This window comes from Rhinatrema bivittatum, chromosome 6 (genome assembly GCF_901001135.1).
Source record: "Rhinatrema bivittatum chromosome 6, aRhiBiv1.1, whole genome shotgun sequence".
NCBI lineage: Eukaryota > Metazoa > Chordata > Amphibia > Gymnophiona > Rhinatrematidae > Rhinatrema > Rhinatrema bivittatum.
The window spans coordinates 171940590-171964180 of NC_042620.1; the positions used below are offsets into that span (position 1 = coordinate 171940590).

Sequence of the window (23591 nt, forward strand, 5' to 3'; positions counted from 1 at the left end):
TCCCCTCTCTCCTCTTTGGAAGCTGGTGCACAGTGTCTAGCCACTGAAATCAACTGAAAGACATTCCACCCCAGAGATGGCTTCCAGCATTCCTGAAATGCTATAATTACACAACTGCCTGACTATGTCATACATGAAACATGTTACATAGAACCAAATTATTACCTGATTCTGTGACACTGAAAGCGCTGAGGCTTTTGGCTCAGGAGTCACTTTGCAGTCCTCTTGCCCAAACTGCATGAGATGACACTCTTGTATCTTAAGGGATATCTCTTAAGAAGCACCATTCATTTAAAATGCAGCATGCTATAAACCCTGATATGATCTACTACAGCAAAGCTTTAAAGGTGAATTGGTTCTAAAACTGTTTTTAACATAATGTCCTCAGAGTGCTACTTTAAACTCTCTTTATAGCTATAGTAGATGACTTTTTATTTAAATTCATCCTTTGGATGATTTATGTGACGCTGCTCTGTAACTTGCAAGTCATACCTGCTTGTTTTAAAGTTAACAAAAGGTTACTTTTTAATAATGTTTGCCAGTGGTTTGTGAAATTTGCGATTTGTTTTCCCTCAGATAATGAGCAAAAGATTACCCCATAAAATTTGAATCCAAATATCCCCTCACCTGTTTCCCCCCCCCCCCCCACTCCAAGTTTAAAATAAAGCTTTATTTATCCAGGTGCGAACAGGATCTGAAAAGTCTCTACAGTACCCAGCAGCATGTACCATTTGTGAACAATATATTAGAGTTTTTCTCATCTTGTGTCTATGGGAAATACGGATGTGCTTTTGTCTCGTTTTTTTTGTTTCATTTAGCAAGTGGCAAAATGTTTAATGTGCGTTAAAATGATGAGTGCACGCTAAGCTTAACAGAACAAAATTTTTAAAAAGCCTCTGCTATGAAGCAAAATTATATATTTTCACCCCACATATTCTTAAAGGGAAAATGCACATACATTTGGCCATTTGTGAATTTAAAACTTTAAGTTACATTTAACAATTTTAAAGGCATCCCATCCTGGTCCTCATAGAATCAGCCTTGTTGGCAGAAATGTCAAAATTATTTCACGGACTGGCTTATGCAGCATCTATTATGCCACTTGAAGCATTCCTGCCAATGCCACATTTATCAATTTGATCAGGCACATGACATCAGTTCCTGATACTCTTGCCAAAATAACTGCTTCCAGGGTACAAGGCAACTGAAGGTGAGATACTGAAACAAAAAACTTCAATGTATAATTTTCAATGTTATACAAGGAGAATACAGTATATTGGTACTTGTGGAGTGGAGTGGAGTACTACTAGCCTAGTGGTCAGAGCAATGGGCCCTGAACCAGTGAAGCCAGGGGTCATTTCCCACTCAGGGACTGCTGATGGCAAATTACCTCTCCCTCCAGAGCAAATAAATGCAGGAATAATCCTTTTAGGGTTGGACTAGTGGCTTAGTGCCATTGTTCGGCACTGCAATGTAGACAAATCTGGGTTTGATTCCTGGTTCAGGTCTTCCTCTCTTCAAGTCAGCCAGCACTGGAGATGAAGCTGAGGAAATATTCAGAAGCACTGGGCGAGAGGGAGTCAATTATTGCGCAATGATGACACCTACATGTTCAGTTGGGGGGGGGAGGGGGGGCATAACCGCAAAGTTCCAAGAAAAGACCTTAGTGCATGACCTGCAGGCAATGTTTGTTGCAGCTTCAGCGACTAACGTCATTCGGGAAGGCATAAAAAGCAAGGGAAAAAATCCTCAAGTATTGCCAAACGAAGACTTATGCTGCCAGATCTCAACCCTGATTCCACTTTAGCTGATAATCTAAAGGAGCAGGAGGAAAACTGGTAGGACAATAAAAAAAAAAAAAGATTCCAAATACAAATACAAAGCATTGGAGAAAAAACAACTATACCTTCTATCAAACACCTATTCCGCTTCAGTTTGTTCTCTGTGCGAAAAATTCATCATTTCTAGACACATGGGAAAGGAAAGGAAAGACTATGCCATATAGATAATTTCAATTCCTGGCTCAAATCCTGGTGTAAAGAAAGTGGTTTTAGATACTTTGGAGGCTGGGGCCATGTATGGCGCAGTAAAAGGTTATATAGAAGGGATGACTTACATTTTTCTGTGGCAGGAAGGAGGAAGCTAAGTGAGAAATTTAGATCATACCTTATCAGGCATTTAAACTAGAGAATGGGGGTGGCAGGAGATGGCCAGTGAAATTGGCAAGTTACCCCCAAGAAATACAGGGAGTGGGAAGAGAGAATAACAAAATCAATCAGTTCAAAAAAGCAGAAAAGGTGACTAGAAAAGCTAAGACCACAAATGTTTGTAGTCTGGGCAATAAAATCGCAGACCTGCAAGGCCCTAATGGTGGAGGCGGACTTGGACATTGTTGCTGTTACAGAAACATGATTCACTGATTCTCATGATTGGGATACGGCCATCCTGGGCTATAACTTGTTCAGAGAGGACAGAAAAGGTGGAGGAATAGCTCTTTATATCAAAAGCAATATCCAAGCAACTGAATTTCAAGGGACATGGGGGTAGAGAAGAAGCATTATGGACCGTCCTAAAAAAAAAAGAAGATGGTGCTTCCATTTTTATTGGTGTAATCTACAGAACTCCTTTTCCAACAGAAGAACTGGACAGAGATCTGATCAAAGACAATTAAAAGGTGGGAAAGAAGAGAGAAGGACTGCTCGGTGGAGATTTTAATCTGCTGGATGTGGATTGGAGTATCCCTTCTGCAGAATCTACAAGAAGTTGAGAGAGAGTGATGTCTTTCAAGGGGCTCTGCTCAAACAAATGGTAATGGAATCACAAGGGAGAGTGTTTATTTGACCTAGTGCTCACCAATGGTGATAATGTCTCTAATGTCCAGGTAGGTGCCCACCTGAGCACCAGTGATCATCAGACAGTATGGTTTGATAGCACGAACAGAATACATAGAAGTCACACGAAGACCCCAGGTTTGAATTTCAGAAATACGGACTTTGTCAGAATGAGGATGTACCTGGAAGAACTAGAATACTGGGAGAAAATGAGTAAGGTGGAGCATTAGTGGGCCAAATTAAAAAAGAGCTATTACAGAGGCAACAAAATCTATATGTTAGAAAAGTAAACAAAAGTAAGAGGAAAATAAATCAATCTGTTTTTAAAAGGAGGTGGCTGACAAAATAAAGGCAAAAAGAACAGCCTTTAAGAAGTGTAAAGGATCCCAAAAAGAGAAACACAAGATATAATATCTGGTGAAGCTGAGGGAGACGAAGAAGGAAATTAGGAAAGCTAAAGATCAAGCGAAACAAAGGATTGCCAAAGAGGTAAAGCGAGGTGACAAAATATTTTCAGATATACAGTATCAGAGATAGAAGGAAGGCCCAAAGTAGTATAGTGAAACTGAAAGGTGATGAGGAGCAATGTGTGGAGAGAGACAAAGAAATCGCAGAAATATTAAACAAATACTTCAGTTTGGTGATTGCTAAAGAAGATGCTGGAGAAAGATTGTTGCTAGCTGACAAGACCATAGATGGGGAAGGGTAGATGAACCTCCATTTACAGAAGAGAATGTCTGGTATGAACTAAGTAAAATGAAAGTGGACAAGGCCATGGGGCCAGATGAGGGAGCTTAGAGATGTTCTGGTGGGTCCGTTGGAAGACCTGTTCAATAGATTCCTAGAAATGGGAGTGGTGCAACAAGATTGGAGAAATGCGGTTGTGGTCCCTCTTCACAAGGGTGGTAGCAGAAAGGAGGCTGGAAACTACAGGTCATGTAGCCTCACCCCAACAGCAGGAAAAATAATGGAGACTCTGCTGAAGGAAAGGATAGTGAACTACCTACAATCAGGTGGCTTGCTGGATCCGAGGCAGCATGGATTCACTAGGAGAAGGTCCTGTCAGACCAATCTTATTAATTTTTTTGATTGCTTGACTAAAGAATTGGATCAAGGAAGAGCACTCAATGTGATCTACTTGGATTTCAGCAAAGCTTTTGATGTGGTCTGGCACTGGAGGCTTGGGAGTGAGTGCCAAGGTGGTGGCATTGATTACAAACTGGTTGACTGTTAGGAGACAGAATGTAATGGTAATTGGAACCTACTCTGAAGAGAGAGCCGTGTTTAAGCGGAGTGCCACAGGGATTGGTTTTGGGACCAGTTCTATTAATATCTTTGAGGTTAATTTTAAAAGACACGCTGATTTTATAACGGCGTGCGCATGTGCACACAAGTGCTGACTCTCGCGTGCAAGGGGGGAAATTTTCTTAGAAACACACAGCAATGCGACAGACCATTTCCCTAGTTCCCTCCCAGTCTGCTCCAATAAATAAAGGAGCGGACTGGGAGACAACTAGGGAAATGGCCCCTCGTGTGTGCCTCCTGGTATTGGCGCACACTGGCGTTTTAAAATTTACTTGTTTGTGAATGATACTGCAGAAGGGATAGAAAGTAAAATTTGTCTATTTGTGGATGATATTGTTTATTTTATTTTTATTTAAAAGATTTTATATTCCGTCGTTTGTGTTTACATCACGACTGTTTACAGAACACAAATTACATCAATGATATAGATCAGAAATATACATTGCAGAATGTTATAAAAAGTTATGCATTATTAATCTTAAAAACTAGGTAAGGTTAGCTAAAAAGAAAATCAATCTTCTGGATGCTAGATGTTTATGTCCTTCCTTAAGAACATCTGAATAGGCTAGCTCAAAGAGCCATGTCTTCAGGTCTTTCTTACATTTTTTTTATCTCTGTTTCTAGTCTTAAGTCTACAGGCAAGGTGTTCCATAGACTCGGTCCTGCAATTGAAATAGCTCTCTCTCAGACCTGAGACAGATGTGCTGTGTTTACTGTGGGGATGTGCAGTAGGCCTTTGTTGGCAGATCTCAAAGATCTTTGTGGGGTATGTAAACGGATAGAGAAATTCAATCAGTCAGTTTTCTAACCGTAGATTGCTTTGTGCAGGATTCAAGTTTTGTACCAGATTCTCTGTGTAATAGGGAGCCAATGTAGATTTATCAATATCGGGGTAATGTGTTCTCGTTTTTTTACTGTTGGTCAGAACTCTGGCTGCCGAGTTCTGTAGCACCTGAAGTGGACGTAATGTGGATAGTGGGAGGCCTAATAGCAGAGCATTGCATTAGTCTAAAGAAGAAATATATATGATACTAAGATCTGCAACAGAATGGACACGCCTGAAGGAGTAGAGAGAATGAAAAGTCATTTAAGAAAGATTTGGCAGCTGGAATTCAATGCCAAGGAGTGCAGAGTCATGCATCTGGGTTGTGGTAATCTGAAAGAGCTGTATATGATGGGGAGTGAAACAATGATGTGCACGGACCAAGAGAGAGACCTAGGGGAACTAGTATCTGGCGATCTGAAGATGGCTAAGCAATATGACAGGCATTTTGGTCATTGGTGATGTCACAGAGGACAAACATTGAGGTAGATTTTAAAAGCTTGCGCATGCACGTGCACATGGACACGTGATTTTATAACATGCGCACATAAAATCGGGGGTCGGCGCACGCAAGGGGGTGCACAATTGTGCACCTTGCATGATCCGAGCCGCACTGCCTTCCTCAGTTCCCTCCCGGGAACTTCCCTTCCCCCTAACCTAACCTTCCCACCTCTCCCCCTAACCTTTCCGCCCCTAGTCCTACTCTAACCCCCTAAACATTTTTATCCTATCTTTTGTGCCTGCCTCTGGGCAGGCGCAAGTTGCACACATCGGCAGCCTGCCGGCACGCGATCCTCCAACAGAGCGGCAATGGCCGCTCTGTCAGAGGCCTCTGGCCCCACCCCACCCCCGCCCACCCCTTTAGTAAAGCCCCGGGTCTTACACGTGTCCCGGGGCTTTACACGCGTCGCCGGGCCTTTTTAAAATAGGCCCGGTGCTTGTAACCCTTTGAAAATCTGGCCCATTATGTTTTAGGTCTAGTGCAAGTCCACTGAAGTATCAGTGGTTTACTTTTGTTTTTGTGCTCATATTGCTGCCTTTGTGCCCCTCGGCCTACGTGAGGCTGAGGCTGAAGCAGGTGGAACCCCACCGGACCAGGTAAGTGGGGACCAGGGGGCATCTCAGCCCTGACATTTTTTCGGGCAGGTGGGAGGCCCCGAGAGGCCTCATTTTCATTTTTTGGCTGGGTTTTTGTTTTTTTTTTGGGGGGGGGGTTAATTGTTTGTTTTTTTCTCACGAATGAAAATGAATCAAACAATCCACGAACTGAAATTTATGGGGGGAAAAAAACCTCTTGAAAATGAACCGTAAATGATTTTTTTCTCCTGTACATCCCTAATTTGAACACCATCCTTGTATGTGTGTGGAGACTATTTTGTCAGCATCCATGTGTAAAACTCCCCCTACTCAGGAACACCCACAGGCCTCCCATCACAATGAGAACACAGGAGGACAGCTACATGTGATAGAGGTTTTAGTGATTGTGGACACTTGTCCACTGGTCAACTCATTTTGTTTAGGCCACCTGATTAAATCCTCACCACCTTGAGCCTGACTGGGGTGACCTATACTTGAAGGATTCCTAAATCCATACCGATTCCCTTGAGTCATTCAGTCCCCCGATTAATACTGATTTTGAAACCTTCCTCCCACAGTTTTTAAACTCATCATCTTTTCTTTATTTCTATTGAATTGTTTTAGAACTGCCTCTTATGTTCTTAAATGTAGGATATAATCATCCATGATATTTCAGTAAGTGCATTTGAAAGAATTTTGAAAAGTTGAAAATTATTTTTTTTTCATAAATTAAATTTTCTGGGAATTTATGACTAAAAATTGGTCAAAGCACATTTTTAAATCCTCTACAGACAAACCAAGTAGGTATGATCTGGAAGTGAAAGAGTAGGTATGCATACGAAGGCTTATTTATCAAGGGGGGGGGGGTTTCCTGATAGGAAATGCCCTTGATGAATATGACCCATAATTAAGTTTACAAATGTTTTCTTAAAAGTATTTATTTTTGCAGCACTGCATGAGTGCTGTAAGAAAATCTTGGGCCCCTATCCTATGAAATTCAGAAAAGCAAAACACTGCGCATAGAAGTAAATCTCCCCAGGAGAGAGCTGAATATCCCATTAGCTGTCCTAAATGTCTGTTTCTGCAGCATGACTAAAATGATACATTCTGAATATTTACACATATTCTGCATTTTGCCCAAATCAGGCATTTTGCCAAACTGACGCCAAGAGAAAATATGCAGAAACTGCAGATTGCAGACAGCTTGAGAAATGCATTTATCTTTTTTTTTTTTTTGTTTTGTAGTTTTGAAAAATTATCTCCAGACAGGCATCATCAATCACACAAAGTATCAGAGATAGAATACAGTGCTAGACATATTATTCCTTATATACTTTTGGAAAGTTTCAAGTAGCATGCAAAGATGACATGCTGATTTTCCTGTGCCAAATGATATACTTGTTAAGAAACGGATTCTTATTTTTATGCACGTCCAATTCACCTGTGTTCTTGCCGTGAATACCATTTTCATCTTTCAAATAAATATAGCTATCAAAAAGAAAACTAGTCACAGATGTATTCTGTTAGTCCAATAAAAAGATATCACACTACAACATCACTCTCTGCTTTGACATCGGTGGGGGGATGGAAGAGGAATTGGGTTCAGATGACAACCAGCACAGGCCCTGACTTTTATGGTCTGGGGTACTGGTACGCAGAACATAAGTGAAAAAGCACAGGACTGCTTCTAAGGCTAAGTCCATAAGCAAACCACCTCAGCACTGCCTGAATTTTCAAGAAGGTTCATCACCCAGTAAAAAATGTTGCTAGCAGTAAATTTTTTTTATGGGTTATCATAAGGTTTGGGAATTACTGCACGGAGCGGCAGTTGCTACCCTTAAGAAAAACACGGGGGTAACCTGCAGAGCACAGCAGATGCTACCATAAGAAGCTTGCTGGGCAGACTGGATGGACCATTTGGTCCTTTTCTGCCTTCATTACTAAGTTGCTATGCAACTTGTTTGTTGACCCTCATTTCTATATATTCAAATGGACTAACACAGCTGTCATAATACTTTGTTCAAATATAGCACTGCAATTTGTTTTTAACATAAGTAAATGGAGCTTGGTGAGAAGAGGTACCTGAAATGATATAGTATCAAAAATAAACACATTTGATAAGAAAGATGAAAAGTATCTTATTTGGCCCCAGATTTCTCTATTCTTTCACATTCCTGCACTTTACGGGTTCCATAAGGCTAATGCATTTAATGGGAGGTTAGGTTGGCTTCCCCCCTTGTCTGCCACATATCCTCTCTGTGACTATTTTCAAATCTCTGGTACAAAAAAAATAGGATACCTAGTAGAAATGTGAAAACTTATTCCAAAGAATTTGATAAATCTGGCAAGCATTCAGAGGTTTATCAAATCAATTTGAGGAATTGAAATAAAAAATACATGCTCTTGTGGCAAAATCCACTTGCAAGAAATCCAAAGCAGATAGAAATCTGCTTTAGATTTCTTTGTTTCTTCCAATCAGTGGATAGCTTCGAATGTTTTCCAGAGCCACTAAAAACAAATTCCTATAGATTTCCTCTGGAGATCAAAGGAAACCCCAAAAGGTTTCTAGAACTCAAACCAGACTGATTTAAGGTTGATGCTGAATTGCTTGCATATCCTTCATATCTAGCCATAGATTACTAAAATAAAATATATTTGAATAACAAAAAAAAAAAAAAGAGTAATTTTTTTTTTTAAGGTAAATGACATTCCTGTCCCAAAAGCAAAAGAATAAAAAATATATTGTCTTCCACTTGTATTCTTACAGCCTAATACCCCCAAATATCTAAGAATTATTAAAGGTTCTTCAGCTTCTACGTGTCTCAAATACACACATGGTATTTGGAGCATGGGTGGGAATTAGAAACTCATTACTTACCACTAAAGGTTCAGCCCGTGGTCTGGACAGACAGGGAAAAGTCTCTCGCAAAAAGGTGGTGATCTCCAGCAGAAGCTGGCAGGCAGCCATCTTCAGAGCAAATGGGCATCCACACTTGGTAGGGTTTACCGTACCTGGTAAATGAGGTTTTCAGTAAGGGAGAATACCCTATTCGAAACCAAGAACTAATGGACATCAACACATGCAAATACTGTATTTTAAAATATAAGATCTTTATAATAATATAAAAGACTACTATTTGGAACACACACATACAGAGTACAAATATGATAAATTACATATATGCATGCATGCAGTTACTCACTGGTTCTAGATGATTATTGTTTTAATCCCTCCTACACTGCTTTCAAGAGCCTGTAGTCCTGTTTTCTATAAGAAATTAGGACTACAAGATTCAAACTGTAGTGAAGGATGAATTGCAGAGAAACTGGATTGCTCCAGCTGCTCATTATAACACAAAACAATCATGTAACCATAATATATGATACATAAATTTAGTCCATATGTGTGTGATATTACTACTATTGTTTCTTGCATATTAATTAGAATTATTAACATCCCAATAGCTGCAACTTCCCAAGTGCACACTGTTGATTACAAAAAAAAAAAGCCCTGGACATCATAATTAGTAATTAAGCTTACCCTAGTTTGAACTGCTGACGTAGTCTGTGATGATATGAAGCTGCACCAAGATCTAACTTGCCTCACACTATCTTCTGTCAAATAGTGAAACCAAGAAGTCAATGTTCTAAAGGGTTTGTCTGGCCAACATTGAACTTAAACAAGCAAAACACAGGGAAAAATACAAGATTTTGTGGATAGACTCTAATGTTCAGTATCCTTAAAGGTAACAACCAACTTAACTTCTTTCCTGTCAATCCGCTGAGTTGCTGATGAATTGTTTTAGGCATTGATAAAAGCCACCCGCGTTGTTAATCTGTTTTCTAGGCACTGTGGAGCTGCCCAACACTGGCAGTGTTTTGGCAATTGATGCCTGCTTCAGGGGCCGGAGAGGCAATGTGTAGTCAAGCCGGGAAATGGACGCCACTGCTGGTGATATTAGCCGTCCTACAAATGGGCAGCCCTAGTTTCATTTTGGAAAATAACTTTATTTAGATATCTCTAAGCATTTCAAGGCCTGTGGTTATCAAGGAGAGTTTTATAAAAGATTAAAAAAGGAAAAGATATGAGATATATATATAATGAAGCATAAGCAGTAACACTGAAGCCCCACTTATAAAATTAAAAGTAAAAACGGTCTATACTAATATTGAGGTACTTCCCTTTGGTTGTTACCTTTAAGGTTACCGGACATTAGAGTCTATCCACAAAATCTTGCATTTTTCCCCGTGTTTTGTTTGTTTTGTTAAAAAAAAAAAAAGGGGGGGGGGGGAATTGTATTTTGAGGTGTGTATTTTTTGGTCAACTTTGAAGTTAGCCAGACAAATCCCAAGTTTTGAATTTCCCACCCCTCTCAGCAGATAAAGAGGAGGCTGGTGGTGGTGGTGGTGGGGGGTGTCATTCCAGGAGTGGAGTTTAAGATTGTCCAAGTAGTGCTGCCATTCAGTGCTAGGCAGATAAAGTTACCCGGCTAAGTCTGGTCAGAGAAATCTCAGGCCTACAGTTAACTTCTTGCTGCCTCATTCAACATAGTTTTCTTTTCAAAAGGTGATGAAAGAGGACTGACAATTCCTCTCAAGATCCCCTCTCTGCTACCAAGTTTAGAAAGTAGGTTGGGGGAGGGGCGCAACAGCCCCCCATGAGATCCCCTTTCTTTCTGGCCAAAATATATTTAAAAACATGGGGAATTGAGATTCCCTCCCCTCCTGCCCAGCCCTCCAATTATAGACAGAAAGCTTCTGTGCTGATCATAAGAACATACGAAATGCCATACTGGGTCAGACCAAGGATCCATCAAGCCCAGTATCCTGTTTCCAACAGTGACCAATCTTGGCCATAAGAACCTGGCAATTACCCAAACATTAGATAGATCACAAGCTACTTTTGCTTATTAATTACTGTAATAGCAGTTTATGGATTTTTCCTCTAGGAACTTATCTAAATCTTTTTTAAACCCAGTTACATTAACTGCTGTAACCACATCCCCGACAATGAATTCCAGAGTTTAACTATGTGCTGAGTGAAAAAGAATTTTCTTCGATTTATTTTAAATGAGCTACTTGCTAACTTCATGGAGTGTCCCCTGGTCCTTCGATTATCTGAGAGCACAAATAACCAATTTACAATAACTTGTTCAAGTCCTTTCACGATTTTGTAGAATTCTATCATATCCCCCCTCAGTCATCTCTTCTCCAAGCTGAACAGCCCTAACCTCCTTAGTCTTTCCTCATAGAGCAGCCGTTCCATGCCCCATATCATTTTGGTTGCCCTTCACTTTCTCCAGTGCAGCTATACCCTTTTTCAGATGCGGCGACCAGAACTGCACACAGTATTCAAGGTGCAGTCTCACCATGGGGTGATACGGAGGCATTATGACATCCTCCGCGTTATTTTCCATTCCCTTCCTAATAATTCCTAACATTCTGTTTGGTCTCCCTCCTAGTTCTACCCTCACCCCACCACCAAATATTAAATAAAGGCCATGGCTCTAGGCTGCCTCTTGCCCCCTCCCACACACTCCTGACCCACCTGGATCCCCCTATACCCCTCCCCCCCCCAACTCAAGCTGGGAGGAGATACAGTTCTCCCGGCATTCAGCGTACACTTCCAGCACTGCTCCGAGAGCGATGCTGCACACCGGCAGGGCATCAGCCTCCCCACTTGGGCTTGGGAGTTGGTTTGTTTTTTTTTGGGGGGGTGGGGCTTTTACGTGGGTTGAAAAGGTTGGGGGGTGGAGGGCAGGAGGGGACCCAGAACCACAGTCTTTTATTTAAATAATTGGAGGGGGCAGGATTAGGAGAGGTACCTGGGCAGGAGCTGTTTTATCCAAGATCAGGGGTAGTGAGTGGAAGGGGAGGGGCAACCAACGCCCCACATTTTTGTATATAACCCCACAGTGGACTGTCAGTTAACTCATGATACTTTCTAACTCAGCAGCAGAGAGCGGGACACCTTAGGACACTGTTGGATCCCCTGCCTTACTTTTTTAAACTTGGAGAGAAATAGTGGGATCACAGAGGGGGGCCTGTTTCTTCGCATTAACTACAAATAGGCAAGATTCAGAAGCCAGAGAGCGGCAAAGTTATCCAGATAACTTTATCTCGGTAGCTTTAGCTGAGGGTATTCAGTGGAACATTTATCTGGCTATGTACTGCTAAACACTGGGTTCAAGATTTCTGGGTAACTTTATCTGGACATTTTTTTCCTGCCACCTGCTTACTGAATATGGACCTGAAAATCTTTATTTCAACTGCTTCCAGGACAGATAGCTGAAATATAACATATTTTTTGAAATCTGCAAGCAAGTATCATGAGTACTTTTAAGTAGGATGTTGTTTATGGGCTTTCATGTTGGGGCTCCTGTGTTGGCGGGATACAAATATTAGGGAGTCAGAGTGCCCCACAGTGTATCACCAGCACATCAGTCTTTGTAGTTTATATTGAATACATTTTATAGTATATTATTGCCTTATATATAAATCTTCTAGTATATATATCCAAGGATCGTATAATACGAGGTCCATACTAGCACATTTGTCTGGCTAAGTTGGACTTGGTCAGATAAATGGCAGGGATTTGAAAATCCCCCCATGCCAACCATCCCCTAACATAACCAGATAATGCTTTATCTGGCTCGCCCAAGGGCAGAGCGGGTGTACTTTGGGAAGGAGCTGGCTAGAATAGCTGGATAACTTTAGGAGCGCCAAAGAGCTGGATATCACCACAAAGTTAGCTAGATAAGTTTATCTGTCTATCATTGCTAGCCATCCAGAGTCTGAAGATGGACCTCTATGTTTCTAAAGCATATCAATATAGGACTAAATAAAATCATTGATAGAATCAGCCCGATTTTCAAAAGCCTGTATTTTTTTTTAACTTAAAAACTTAGCTCAGCTCCTAAATTTAGGTGGCCTTAACAGTCAACAGGGCCATAAGCAAGCCAGGGCAGGGAGCCAAAGGTCAGTGCTCAGCACTGATATTTGGCACTGTGCTGCAAAATGAGATGCCTTAATTCTGGTCGTTCCAATAGCCATACTGACTTTAGGGGCCTCAGGTTTAAGCACCTAAAGCTATATGTAGGCACCTACATTAAATGGCTGAATATCAGCCAATGTCTTAATGAGTCTGCTGATGAAGGCACCTTAAATCAGGTGCTGTGCCTTCTTTTGAAAATTAGATTCTATGTATTTTAGAGCATTCCTGAGAATGAATTTTACGATCTATCTGTAATGTATACAAATATTGAAATACATTTTACCATAAATTTTAAAACCTATATACTCTAAATACTGACATTTCTTCTGCCTATAAAAATGCACATCTTTCAGTACACTGTACTAATGTTTAAGGTAGAGTGATCATTGATACCAAGAACTATGGGCCACTGTTGGCTATGCTATTTAACTCCTCTCTTAAAAAGTTTTAGAATTTGTACTCCTGTAAAGACAAGACCATGATACAGGAATACTTGGGAGTGGTAGTTAGGAAAACCAAACTGTCCAGGTCATCACTGGGTCATCATATCACCCCATGCTAGAGAATTCAGATTATTTCCACTGTTGTTAGTAATAAACTAAATCAACAAATAGCCACTAAGCTACTGACATGCACACTTTTAAGGTTAGCTAGAAGGGAAAAATGCAGCATGAACAGCACAAATACTTCCATGACACATTGACAGGAATGAGTAGTAAATTATAGGGCTAATAGAGTGATTAATACTATCTCAAAAAACTGAAAAAGCAACCCTGCATACAATGTCTGTTGCTTTTTCCCAATAGAGAATACAAGTGTAGCACAGAAAGAGATCACAACAAGTATGGAACCTATGTACTAAGCATTTTTCCCATAGACACAATATGAGAAAAAACCTTCAGTATATCAGGCCCATAGCATGGATTAAGCTGAAAAAAGCATGCTTCCAGTAGTTCCCATAGAAACTTAAATTCATGCCATGCTAAATAAGATACTATATATAATGTATGCCATACACATATCTATCTATCTCTAATATATATATATACATATATGTATGGCATAGGTTTGCTATATAGTGGGCATCACAAGTTCTTATGGGTACAGCTGTATGAAAAGCAGTTGTGAAATACACTCACTGCCTGTCAATCACTTCCTTTGGGATTCATTCAGCTTGACTTTTCAGGCTCCCAGTAGCCTTCCTTCCCCTCATAAATGTCAGTGCCTTCCCTTCTCCTCCTCTCTCTTCATCCATGTCTGGCTTATTCACTTCCTTTTAACCTTCTTCTCTTGCTGCTTTAAATGACATGCTGGGGTCCCCCTCTGACTGTAAGGACTTCTGTCTCTATTTCCTGACTTCCTGCGTTGGCTTCCCAAAGCCCATATTGATAAATAACCTCATCACCGAATTCACTAAACACCCTTTGATTTCCTTTTCCTCAGTTCCCATCCATGCTGTCAATATGGAGATAATTGCGAGCCATGATTTTAGAAAATGTTGGCAAAATTTTCCTAGCAGCAAATATGGCTAATTTTGAGCCATCAATTATGTTAAATTGTCTGAAACTGTAGTTGCCATGCAGCATAACTACTCCACACTTTATTTGGGGGATCTCATTCCTGTCACACTGCCATATAAAATTTCGTTATATGCAATAGGATAGTAGCCAGACTTTCACTCATCTTTGCTGCCTCAAAGTCAACACCAAACCAAGATAAAATGTTAATATTATCTGCCAAAAAAGACCTTTTAAAAGTCAATGTTTCAATCAAAAATATTTAGTTCAGGAACACAGAAAGCAAGACTGACTGCAACCTTAAAATGCAGCAATTTAAAATTTGAATAAAAAATATTTAACTAAAAGTGGGGGATCCAAATCAAGTCCAAATTATATGTACAGTAGTAGCCCTGTACTTGAGCCAACAGGGTTATTTTAACAAAGTGGATAACCAAAATCACAAATTCTGCCACTAGATGAATGATGCATGTACAATCTGGTGTTCTATTTATGGTATTCCCTCCCTTAAAATCTATACAACTTTCCATTCCAAAAGCATTTGGCAGTGAAAGTTTGGCTGCATGGCGGTATACCTTAGACAGGTATGGAACTGAGGCCTTCTAGCATGTCATCAAGTCACTAAACACCGGCTGTACTGGGTGGCAGTTGTTTGGGGCACTGCTGTCAGAACAGCATTTTGAAGGTAATCTGGACAGAGCTCTCTGTCTAATTCCCAATACTTATCTCTAGTCTAGAGTCTATTAATTTGCTAAGGATGTATTATTAACACTAGTTATTTACTTTTGCATGCAAGCACTGGAGAAATGGTTTCCTAAAGCTAGAGTACTTAAAAAGCAAGAATATGACAGATAAAAGGAAAGAAAAATTAAGTGCTCCTAAAGCAGAGGTTCTTACAAGCGGGGTTTCTTGTAGTAAAGGGAGTCTCCTTACTGTCATCTAAAAAGTCTTCCTCCTCATCCTCCTTTCTCAGTCTTCTCTTAGTCTCCTCATCATAAATGAGGCCTAGCAGATTGGCCGGGCTCTCACTCTCACTGTGGCACACTTCATTTAGTCGGGCCCCGATCGCCTGTCACAAAAACAGAGTGCACTCAAGTTTAATCTGGCATGCGATTCATGCACATTCATAAAAACAAGCACTTGAATCACTGTGCAATAACACGGAAACGAGTTCCCATTTTCCAGCATTCCATATGTTATCTCGTTACTGAATTTGATACATTAGTAGGGCGTTGTTTTGCTGACCAGTGATAGCATCAATGACATCGGTCATAGGCAAGTTTAGTACATTCAACTGAAATCCAGCAGCAGCACTGCACTTTATTATTATTCATGCTATTTCCTCCTTTTCTTCATTTTTCAGGTAGGCATCGCTTGAAGTTTCCGTGACAGCTCAAGAGCCAACATCAGCTCCAGAAGTTGCAAGCAGCTGAATAGTTTCCCCCTTCCTTACCACAATCACGATTCTGTGACCTCTTGCCTCTGAGATGCAGACCCATTGAGTGCAATCACAGCACTATCACAGTTTTGTGCAGCCACTGACTCTGGAAGATGCTCTGTGACTGAAACACCCTGGTATAGTTTAGAAGAACAAGAGACTGCAATTGGATTGTGTCATATCTGAACAATCGGCAAGAGCACAAGATTAACACAGGGTCTAAAAACTTGCAAGAAACTAGAAGAGGAACTGAGAAAAGGTATAACTGAAGCTAGCATTAAAGGTGAGAAAAAACATTTAGAATATGCAATACAATTCCAAAATGGGGGACTGAATCAGAGGAATGGGTAAATGATTCAAAGGGAGGGGTTTGGAAAGGGGGGGCAATGCATTACTTCTTGACTTACAAAATTATTATTATTATTTTAAATTTTAAATTTTTTTTTAAATTTTTACTTTTTCAAATTAAATACAGAAATTCAATTTACACTGAATCCAAGAATATCAGGAGTATAAGGATTATACTACTGGAAATACTACCCAATATCATTAAACAGGTACATTAGTGTACAAAATGAAAGAAAAATGATTATATCTTGTCCTTATCCCCTTATTTACCAAACAACTTTATGGGGAACCTTTCATTTGAGCAATCCTACACCATATACTCATTTTCCAAAATAATTATGAGGTTACAGAGTACAAAACACTCTCTTGCCACCAGGCAACATTCCTCCTGGGGTCTGAGTAGACCCCCGCCCAGACCCCATTGTCTGAAGAGGTAGCCCAAAGATATTACAATTTAAAAAATAATAATAATAATTACCATCCATATTGAAAGCATATTTCTTACCAGGAAAAAATGAACAAGTAATTGAAAATCAACCAGTGGAAGCAGAATCACTTAACGTCACTGAATTGCTGGAAACTTCGTATAGTGCTCAAATAGAAAAGAGGGGAACTTTGTTGGTTAAATTCAAGCTGTCATCAGACAGAGATAATGTGTTAAAATTATTTTTGTGTAAAAGATCCTCATTATATTTGGGTAAAAAAATATGGATCTACCCGGATGTCTCCAAGGAGACACAAATAAGGCGTAAGATAAAATAACTTGTCCAAGGTCACAAGGAGTATCAATGGGAAAAGTGGGTTTTGAATGCTGGTTCTCAGCCCATTGATCTAATCACTAGACCATTCTTTTTTTCTGCATTCCTTCTTGGTATGTATCCTACACTTTACAAAAATGTAGGATACATACCAAGTGTGCCAATACGTCATAGCAGAGAGAAACAAATAATCATGGTGAACGTTCTCTTGAACAGACATTTAATCACATGAATAGGATAACCTTTTTGGGAAAACTTAGTTGCCATTTCAAAATGTGTAGTTTCAAGTATTGTAGCCGTATCTGGAATTCAAGATTTGAAGCTCCACTTGTTCATCATTGGCATCAACTGAATCATACACGTGGAGATCTCAAGGTTTTCATCATTGAACAGGTGACACTACAACATAGTAGCAATGTATCCAAAGATTTCTATCAATGTGAACAAAGGCACATCTTTCAACCTCACAGCTTGAATCAAGAAATTGAGTAGTTTTTCTTTAGCTGCCTATGCTGCTCTATTTTAATTTATGTATGTTTTGATATAAACTTCTGTATTTCTATCTGTAGTCTTTTTTATATCAATGTGGATGCAGTTTTGCTTTTTTGACTGGTTCTTTCTTGACCACATGACGTCATTGCCATGAACTATCTGGACTGTGTGACAGTAATATTTGAATACTAATGATCCTTGCATGCTGATTGGTTTCTATACCACCAACTGACCCAATTGATGGATATTTTAAACTTTTGCAGTGTCTTTCAGCAGTGTTTGTGAGGAATTTCTGCTTCTGACAGACTCGTTGAGCTCCAAATATTTATAAGAACATATACAATTGTGCCAGAAAGAACTATTTCTAGAGACAGCCCACAAGAGTGAAACATCTAGACATTACTTATCCGGATAACTTAGAAGGGACATTCAGCAGCGCGGCTATGCTGCTGAATATAACAAGATAAGCTTTAATTATCCGGATAAGTTAGGTCTGGAAACTTTAGATCTGCTATTGAGCAGATCTAACTTATCTGGTTAATTTAACTAGATAAGGCTGAATATAGACACTTATCCGGTTAAGATATCTGGATAAGTAGTGCTGCCCCAATCCACTCATTCCTCGCCAATTGGCTATCTGCACGCTAAGGCTGTTTAGTGCACACAAAATATAAGTACAATGGTTTCTTTATTTCTTTATAACCTGCTTAAAATCCTTAAGCGGCTTACATGAACTAACGGCTTGGCATATACATTAAACCTGTCTCTGATGCATTATTAATAGTTTATATTCATTTTTGTATCTCGTCTATTGCACACACAGCTCAAGGTGATTTACAAATTTTAAAAACACAAAAATGTAAACACTGATTTACCACATATAATCAATGGGGTAGATTTTATAAATCTACGAGTGCGCGAACAAAAGTACGCTGGATTTTATAAGATACGCTCGTAGCCGTGCATATCTTATAAAATCTGGGGTCGGCGCGCGCAAGGGGGTGCACATTTGTGTAACTTGCGCACGCCGAGTCCTGCGCGCGCTGCCCGTTCCCTCTGAGGTCGCTCCGAAATCGGAGCGGCCTCGGAGGGAACTTTCCTTCTACCTCCCCCAGCACCTTCCCCTCCCTTACCCACCCCCCCCAGCCCTATCTAAACCTTCCCCCTACCTTTGTTGGGAAAGTTACGCCTGCCTCTGGCAGGCGTAGCTCTGTGCATACCAGCGGACTGCTGGTGCGCCATCACCCGACCTGGGGGCTGGTCCGGAGGCCTCGACCATGCCCCCGACATGCCCCCCGGAACGCCCCGAAATTCGCGCCGCCCACCCGACATGCCCCCCTTGCGCAGCCCCAGGACTTACGCGCGCACCGCCGAGCCTATGCAAAATAGGCTCGGCGTGCGCAGGGGCGTTTTAAAAGGGTTACACGTGTACCTGATGCGTGTAACCCTTTTAAAATCCAGCCCATTATTAGGTAGATATTAAAGCTAGATACAAATGAAGGAATGTCAGATATAAATTAGACTTTAGTAGATACACACAAAATAGATTGGCATGCTCTCTGTTTAAGCCTAAAATTGAACACCTACCCCAGTCCATGTGTTAACTGTTCATGTGCCTGCAAGGTCAGTATGCTAACAACTAGAACTGGAGGCCTCTGTGTCATGATCCATCTCACCCACCTGACATGAAAAGCACACACCCACCCTCCATCAAGAGATTTGGTGGCCCCAAATGCCCCATACCTCCCTCAAGAAAATAATAATGGACATAATGGCTCCAGCAATCCCCCAACACCACAATAGAGAACAATAATATCCGCTGCAGCCCAATCACCCTCCAACTCTCCCCCTTCCCCCTGCAGACAAAAACAGCAAGGTACTTGGCGGCCTGGCATATCATTCCATCCCCCATCAAAACAGCAAGGAGCCCAACAGTCAAATCACATGCATGGGGCAAAATAGTGCATGAGTTAATCATCAGGAACTGGATTAGGGTGAATTATGCTTTCTTCTGCCCTGATCTTCTACAAATTTATGAAAGTATCGTTTTCTGTTAATATACAATTTAGTTATGGAATTTGTTGCCAGAGGATATCTTCAATAACAATATTGTAGCTGTGTTTAAAAAAGGGTTTGGCCAAGTATCTGGAGGACAAGTCCATTAACAAATACTATCCAGGTAGGCTTGGGAGATACAATTTCTTACAACTGGGAGTGAACAACAGGGGATGGGTCTCTTCATTATGATCTGCTTGCACTTCTTTCAAGCAACCCAGATTGACCAGTCTCAGAGAAAGGATGCTGGGCTCAATAGGCCATTGGTCTGATCTTCAACAAGGGTGCCTCAAGCTTCTAATCCCAGCAATTAGCAGCTAAAAAGTGCTTTATAATTTTAGCGTGAGAGCTATACTGATTCTCAACCAAGTTTGGTAAATTCAGTTTAAACCACACTACATCAAAACCTTCAACCTCCAGTCCACAGGTTTGTGGTCTTTAGTACATATTAATATCATACACATAAATTCAAGGATATTGGCTAAAGTCTTCTCTTGCTGCAAATATATCCATAAAAGGGTACAAACTCCTTGGTGCAATTTTGAGTACATCATTGCAAAATATTGGCCTGACTATGGAGGAGGAGAAGGGTGGAAGGAATAGAGAAGAGACAGAAATTCACCAAAACCAACAAAAATGCCTTACATCTCCCCACTGGTAGAACAGCTTGGCTGCATTCCACTGCAGTTTTTGGTTCCGTTTGTTGCCAACTATTGGTGAGCGTCCACGGGACAAGCCTTTCTTCGCAATATTCACATGATGTCCTTTCATCCACTCTGGCCAGTTGCCACGGTTACAGCGGTGCACAAATCGAGCACACTCCAGGAACAGAGCTGCTCTTGCCACTACTGGAGCTTCCTGTAAATGCAATTGCATCATTGAAAAAAACAATACAAGTAATTGTTAGAGAAGCAATTATTTTGGTCTGAGGAAAGCTGTTATAATATTGGATTTCTCTGAGTTTAAATACTTTTCATTAAGTTCTTTCTGTGTCCACTTTAACTCTGCCCTCATCTTGAAGATGAGTGCAGACCTCATTAGAGGTCTTACCTACTGTAATCCCCTCCCCTCTATGAACCTCAACAGCACCACATTCAAGAATATTCATAGTTAACAATGATTTATGACCAGTCATCTGGTTGAGGGATCGCAGAATGATATCACAGCTTCAGATAACAGAGCCTGGTCAGTAAATATGAAGGAGTAGCTCAGTGGTTAGAACAGTGGGCTGAGAACCACAAAAACAAGAGTTCAGATCCCACCGATGCTTCTTATCCTTTTACTCTCCATTGTCTCAGGTACACACTTTTTTAATTATAAGTTCTCTTAAGCAGGAACCTACGAGATGTACCCAAATATGTAACTCATCTTGAGCTTATATTTGGAAAGGCAATTACATATAAATTCCACCCACTAAGGAATGAATTTTCAAAGGGGTTTCATGCATAAACATAGCTGGCTAGATTTTAAAAGACCTGCGCGCGCACCTATTTTGCATAGGCCGCCGGCGCGCGCAAAGCCCCAGGATGCGCGTAAGTCCCGGGGCTTCGTAAAAGGGGCGGGAGGGGTTGTGTCCGGGTCGTGTCCGGGGTCAAGGGGCGGTTCGGGGCGGGTCCAGGGGCGTGGCGACGGTTCGGGGGCGGGCCGGGAGGGTGGTCCCGAGTCCCCCAGCATTGCGGCCTGTACCAGGGGATGTGAGGCGGTGCGCGCAAGTTACGCCTGCTTCAAGCAGGCGTAACTTGCCCAACAAAGGTAGGGGGGGGGGGATTTAGGTAGGGCCGGGGGGTGGGTTAGGTAAGGGAAGGGAGGGGAAGGTGGGGGGATGTGGAAGGAAAGTTCCCTCCGATGCCGCTCCGATTTCAAAGTGGCCTTGGAGAGAACGGAGGCAGGCTGCGTGGCTCAGCGCGCAGGCTGCTGATTTTGCTCAGTCTTGCGCGCACCGACCCTGGATTTTATAAGATACACGTGACTACGCGCGTATCTTATAAAATCTGGTGTACTTTTTAAAGATCTACCTCAGCATGTATATGTTATTTTATAAACATCAAGGGCATAGACGTATTTTCCATTTTGAATGTACATTTAATTGTGGAATTTTGGGGCAGGATTCAGAAGTCTGCGCAGTAGTTGGTATTTTGTAAAAGATATACATGCATACATTACCAACCTTGTTTGTACACTTTTACACTGGCTAATTGACTTGCGCAAGTGAAACTGGATATGTCTGTTTGGATTTTTGGGAAGGACATCTGGGTGAACTAGTGGAGGTTGAGGATGAAGTGGTAGAGAGTTTAGGTGAACTGGAGAAAGACTGGGTGAAATGGCCGAGGTATTGGTTCACTGTTGACTTCAAGTACAAGTGTAAGTATTTTCAAAATGGAATACACAAACTTCATAAAATACTTGCCTCTGCATATAAATCAGGGTTATTATGCAAACATGTTCACCCAAATTTTCAAACACTGGTATGCGTAAAATCCAGCAGATACTCACGTGGCCGGGCCATGTGCATTTTAAAAACAGCCCAGCCACATATAGGGGCGGATTTTAAAAGCCCTGCTCGCGTAAATCCGCCCGGATTTACGCGAGCAGGGTCTTGCACGCCTATTTTCCATAGGCCTGCCGGCGCGCGCAGAGCCCCGGGACTCGCGTAAGTCCCGGGGTTTTTTGTCGGGGGCATGTCGGGGGCCGGGGCCGATCGACGCGGCGTTTTGGGGGCGGGACGCGGCGTTTCGGGGGCGGGCCCGGGGGCATGGTTTTGGCCCGGGGCAGTCCAGGGGCGTGGCCGCGCCCTCCGGAACCGCCCCCAGGTTGCGTCTCGGCGCGCTAGCGGCCCGCTGGCGCGCGGGGATTTACTTCTCCCTCCGGGAGGCGTAAATCCCCGGACAAAGGTGGGGGGGGGGTTTAGATAGGGCCGGGGGGGTGGGTTAGATAGAGGAAGGGAGGGGAAGGTGAGGGGAGGGCGAAAGCGAGTTCCCTCCGAGGCCGCTCCGATTTCGGAGCGGCCTCGGAGGGAACGGAGGCAGGCTGCGCGGCTCGGGGCGCGCCGGCTGCACAAAATCGGCAGCCTTGCGCGCACCGATCCTGGATTTTAGCGGCTACGCGCGTATCTACTAAAATCCAGTGTACTTTTGTTTGCGACTGGTGCGCCAACAAAAGTACGCGAACGCGCAGTTTTTGTAAATCTACCCCATAGTATGCACAGAAGAGCTGGCAGAGCAAAAAGGGGTGTGCCGGGATGGGGTCTGGGCAGGCCAGGGAGCAGCTGGGACAGCGCCATTTTGCGCTGTCCTGGTGACTCACGCACTGGCAGCTAACTGGCGCGTCAACTTACTTCAACTACCAGGATGAAGTAAGTTAAAAAAACAAAAATATTTTGCATAGTTAGGGTGGGTTTAGGGGTCAGGGAGGAGAGGGAAAAAGGGAGGAAGGGTAGTTAGGGGGATTGGAGCGGACTGGGAGAGAACTGGGATAGGCGCTGTTGCAAAACTGCACATTTCTTTAGAAAATTCCCCCTGTTGCGCATGTTAGAGGACACCCGCCCGCACCGATATTAAAATTGGCCTCGCATGTGCATGCAGGAATCATATTTAAAACATGCGTGTGACGACGCGTGCTTGTTATAAAATTGGTGCATCCATGTGCATGCACCAGGAATCGCGCGCATATGGACGTGTGGATTTTAAAATCAACCTCATATTTTTTTACGCAGCTAAAATACAGGCACATATTTTTATTAAAAAGTGGGCCATTTCTTATATTGGAAATATTTATATGTACTGAAACATACAGATGTACTTTCAGAGCAGAAATACATGGTGTTTTTTCCTCAAGTCATCGTTTGATGACATTTCCTCAAGAGCGACTCTCCTGGTTATCTGTTCTTTAGAGCAGTACAGGGATCAGATCTTTCAGAAATTCTGTCAAAATAAAACTAGATTGCTTTGTGGCCA

The 23591-nt window shown here is 41.8% G+C and overlaps 1 protein-coding gene across 1 annotated transcript in view; it reads right to left on the bottom strand.

Annotated features, from left to right (window-relative positions):
- UNC80 (unc-80 homolog, NALCN channel complex subunit) overlaps window positions 1-23591 on the bottom strand; it is a 437997-nt gene that overhangs the window by 247774 nt on the left and 166632 nt on the right. The window contains 3 exon segments of the mRNA XM_029606152.1: window positions 8915-9048; window positions 15481-15616; window positions 20284-20496. Of these exon segments, the coding sequence (XP_029462012.1) occupies window positions 8915-9048; window positions 15481-15616; window positions 20284-20496 (483 nt within the window).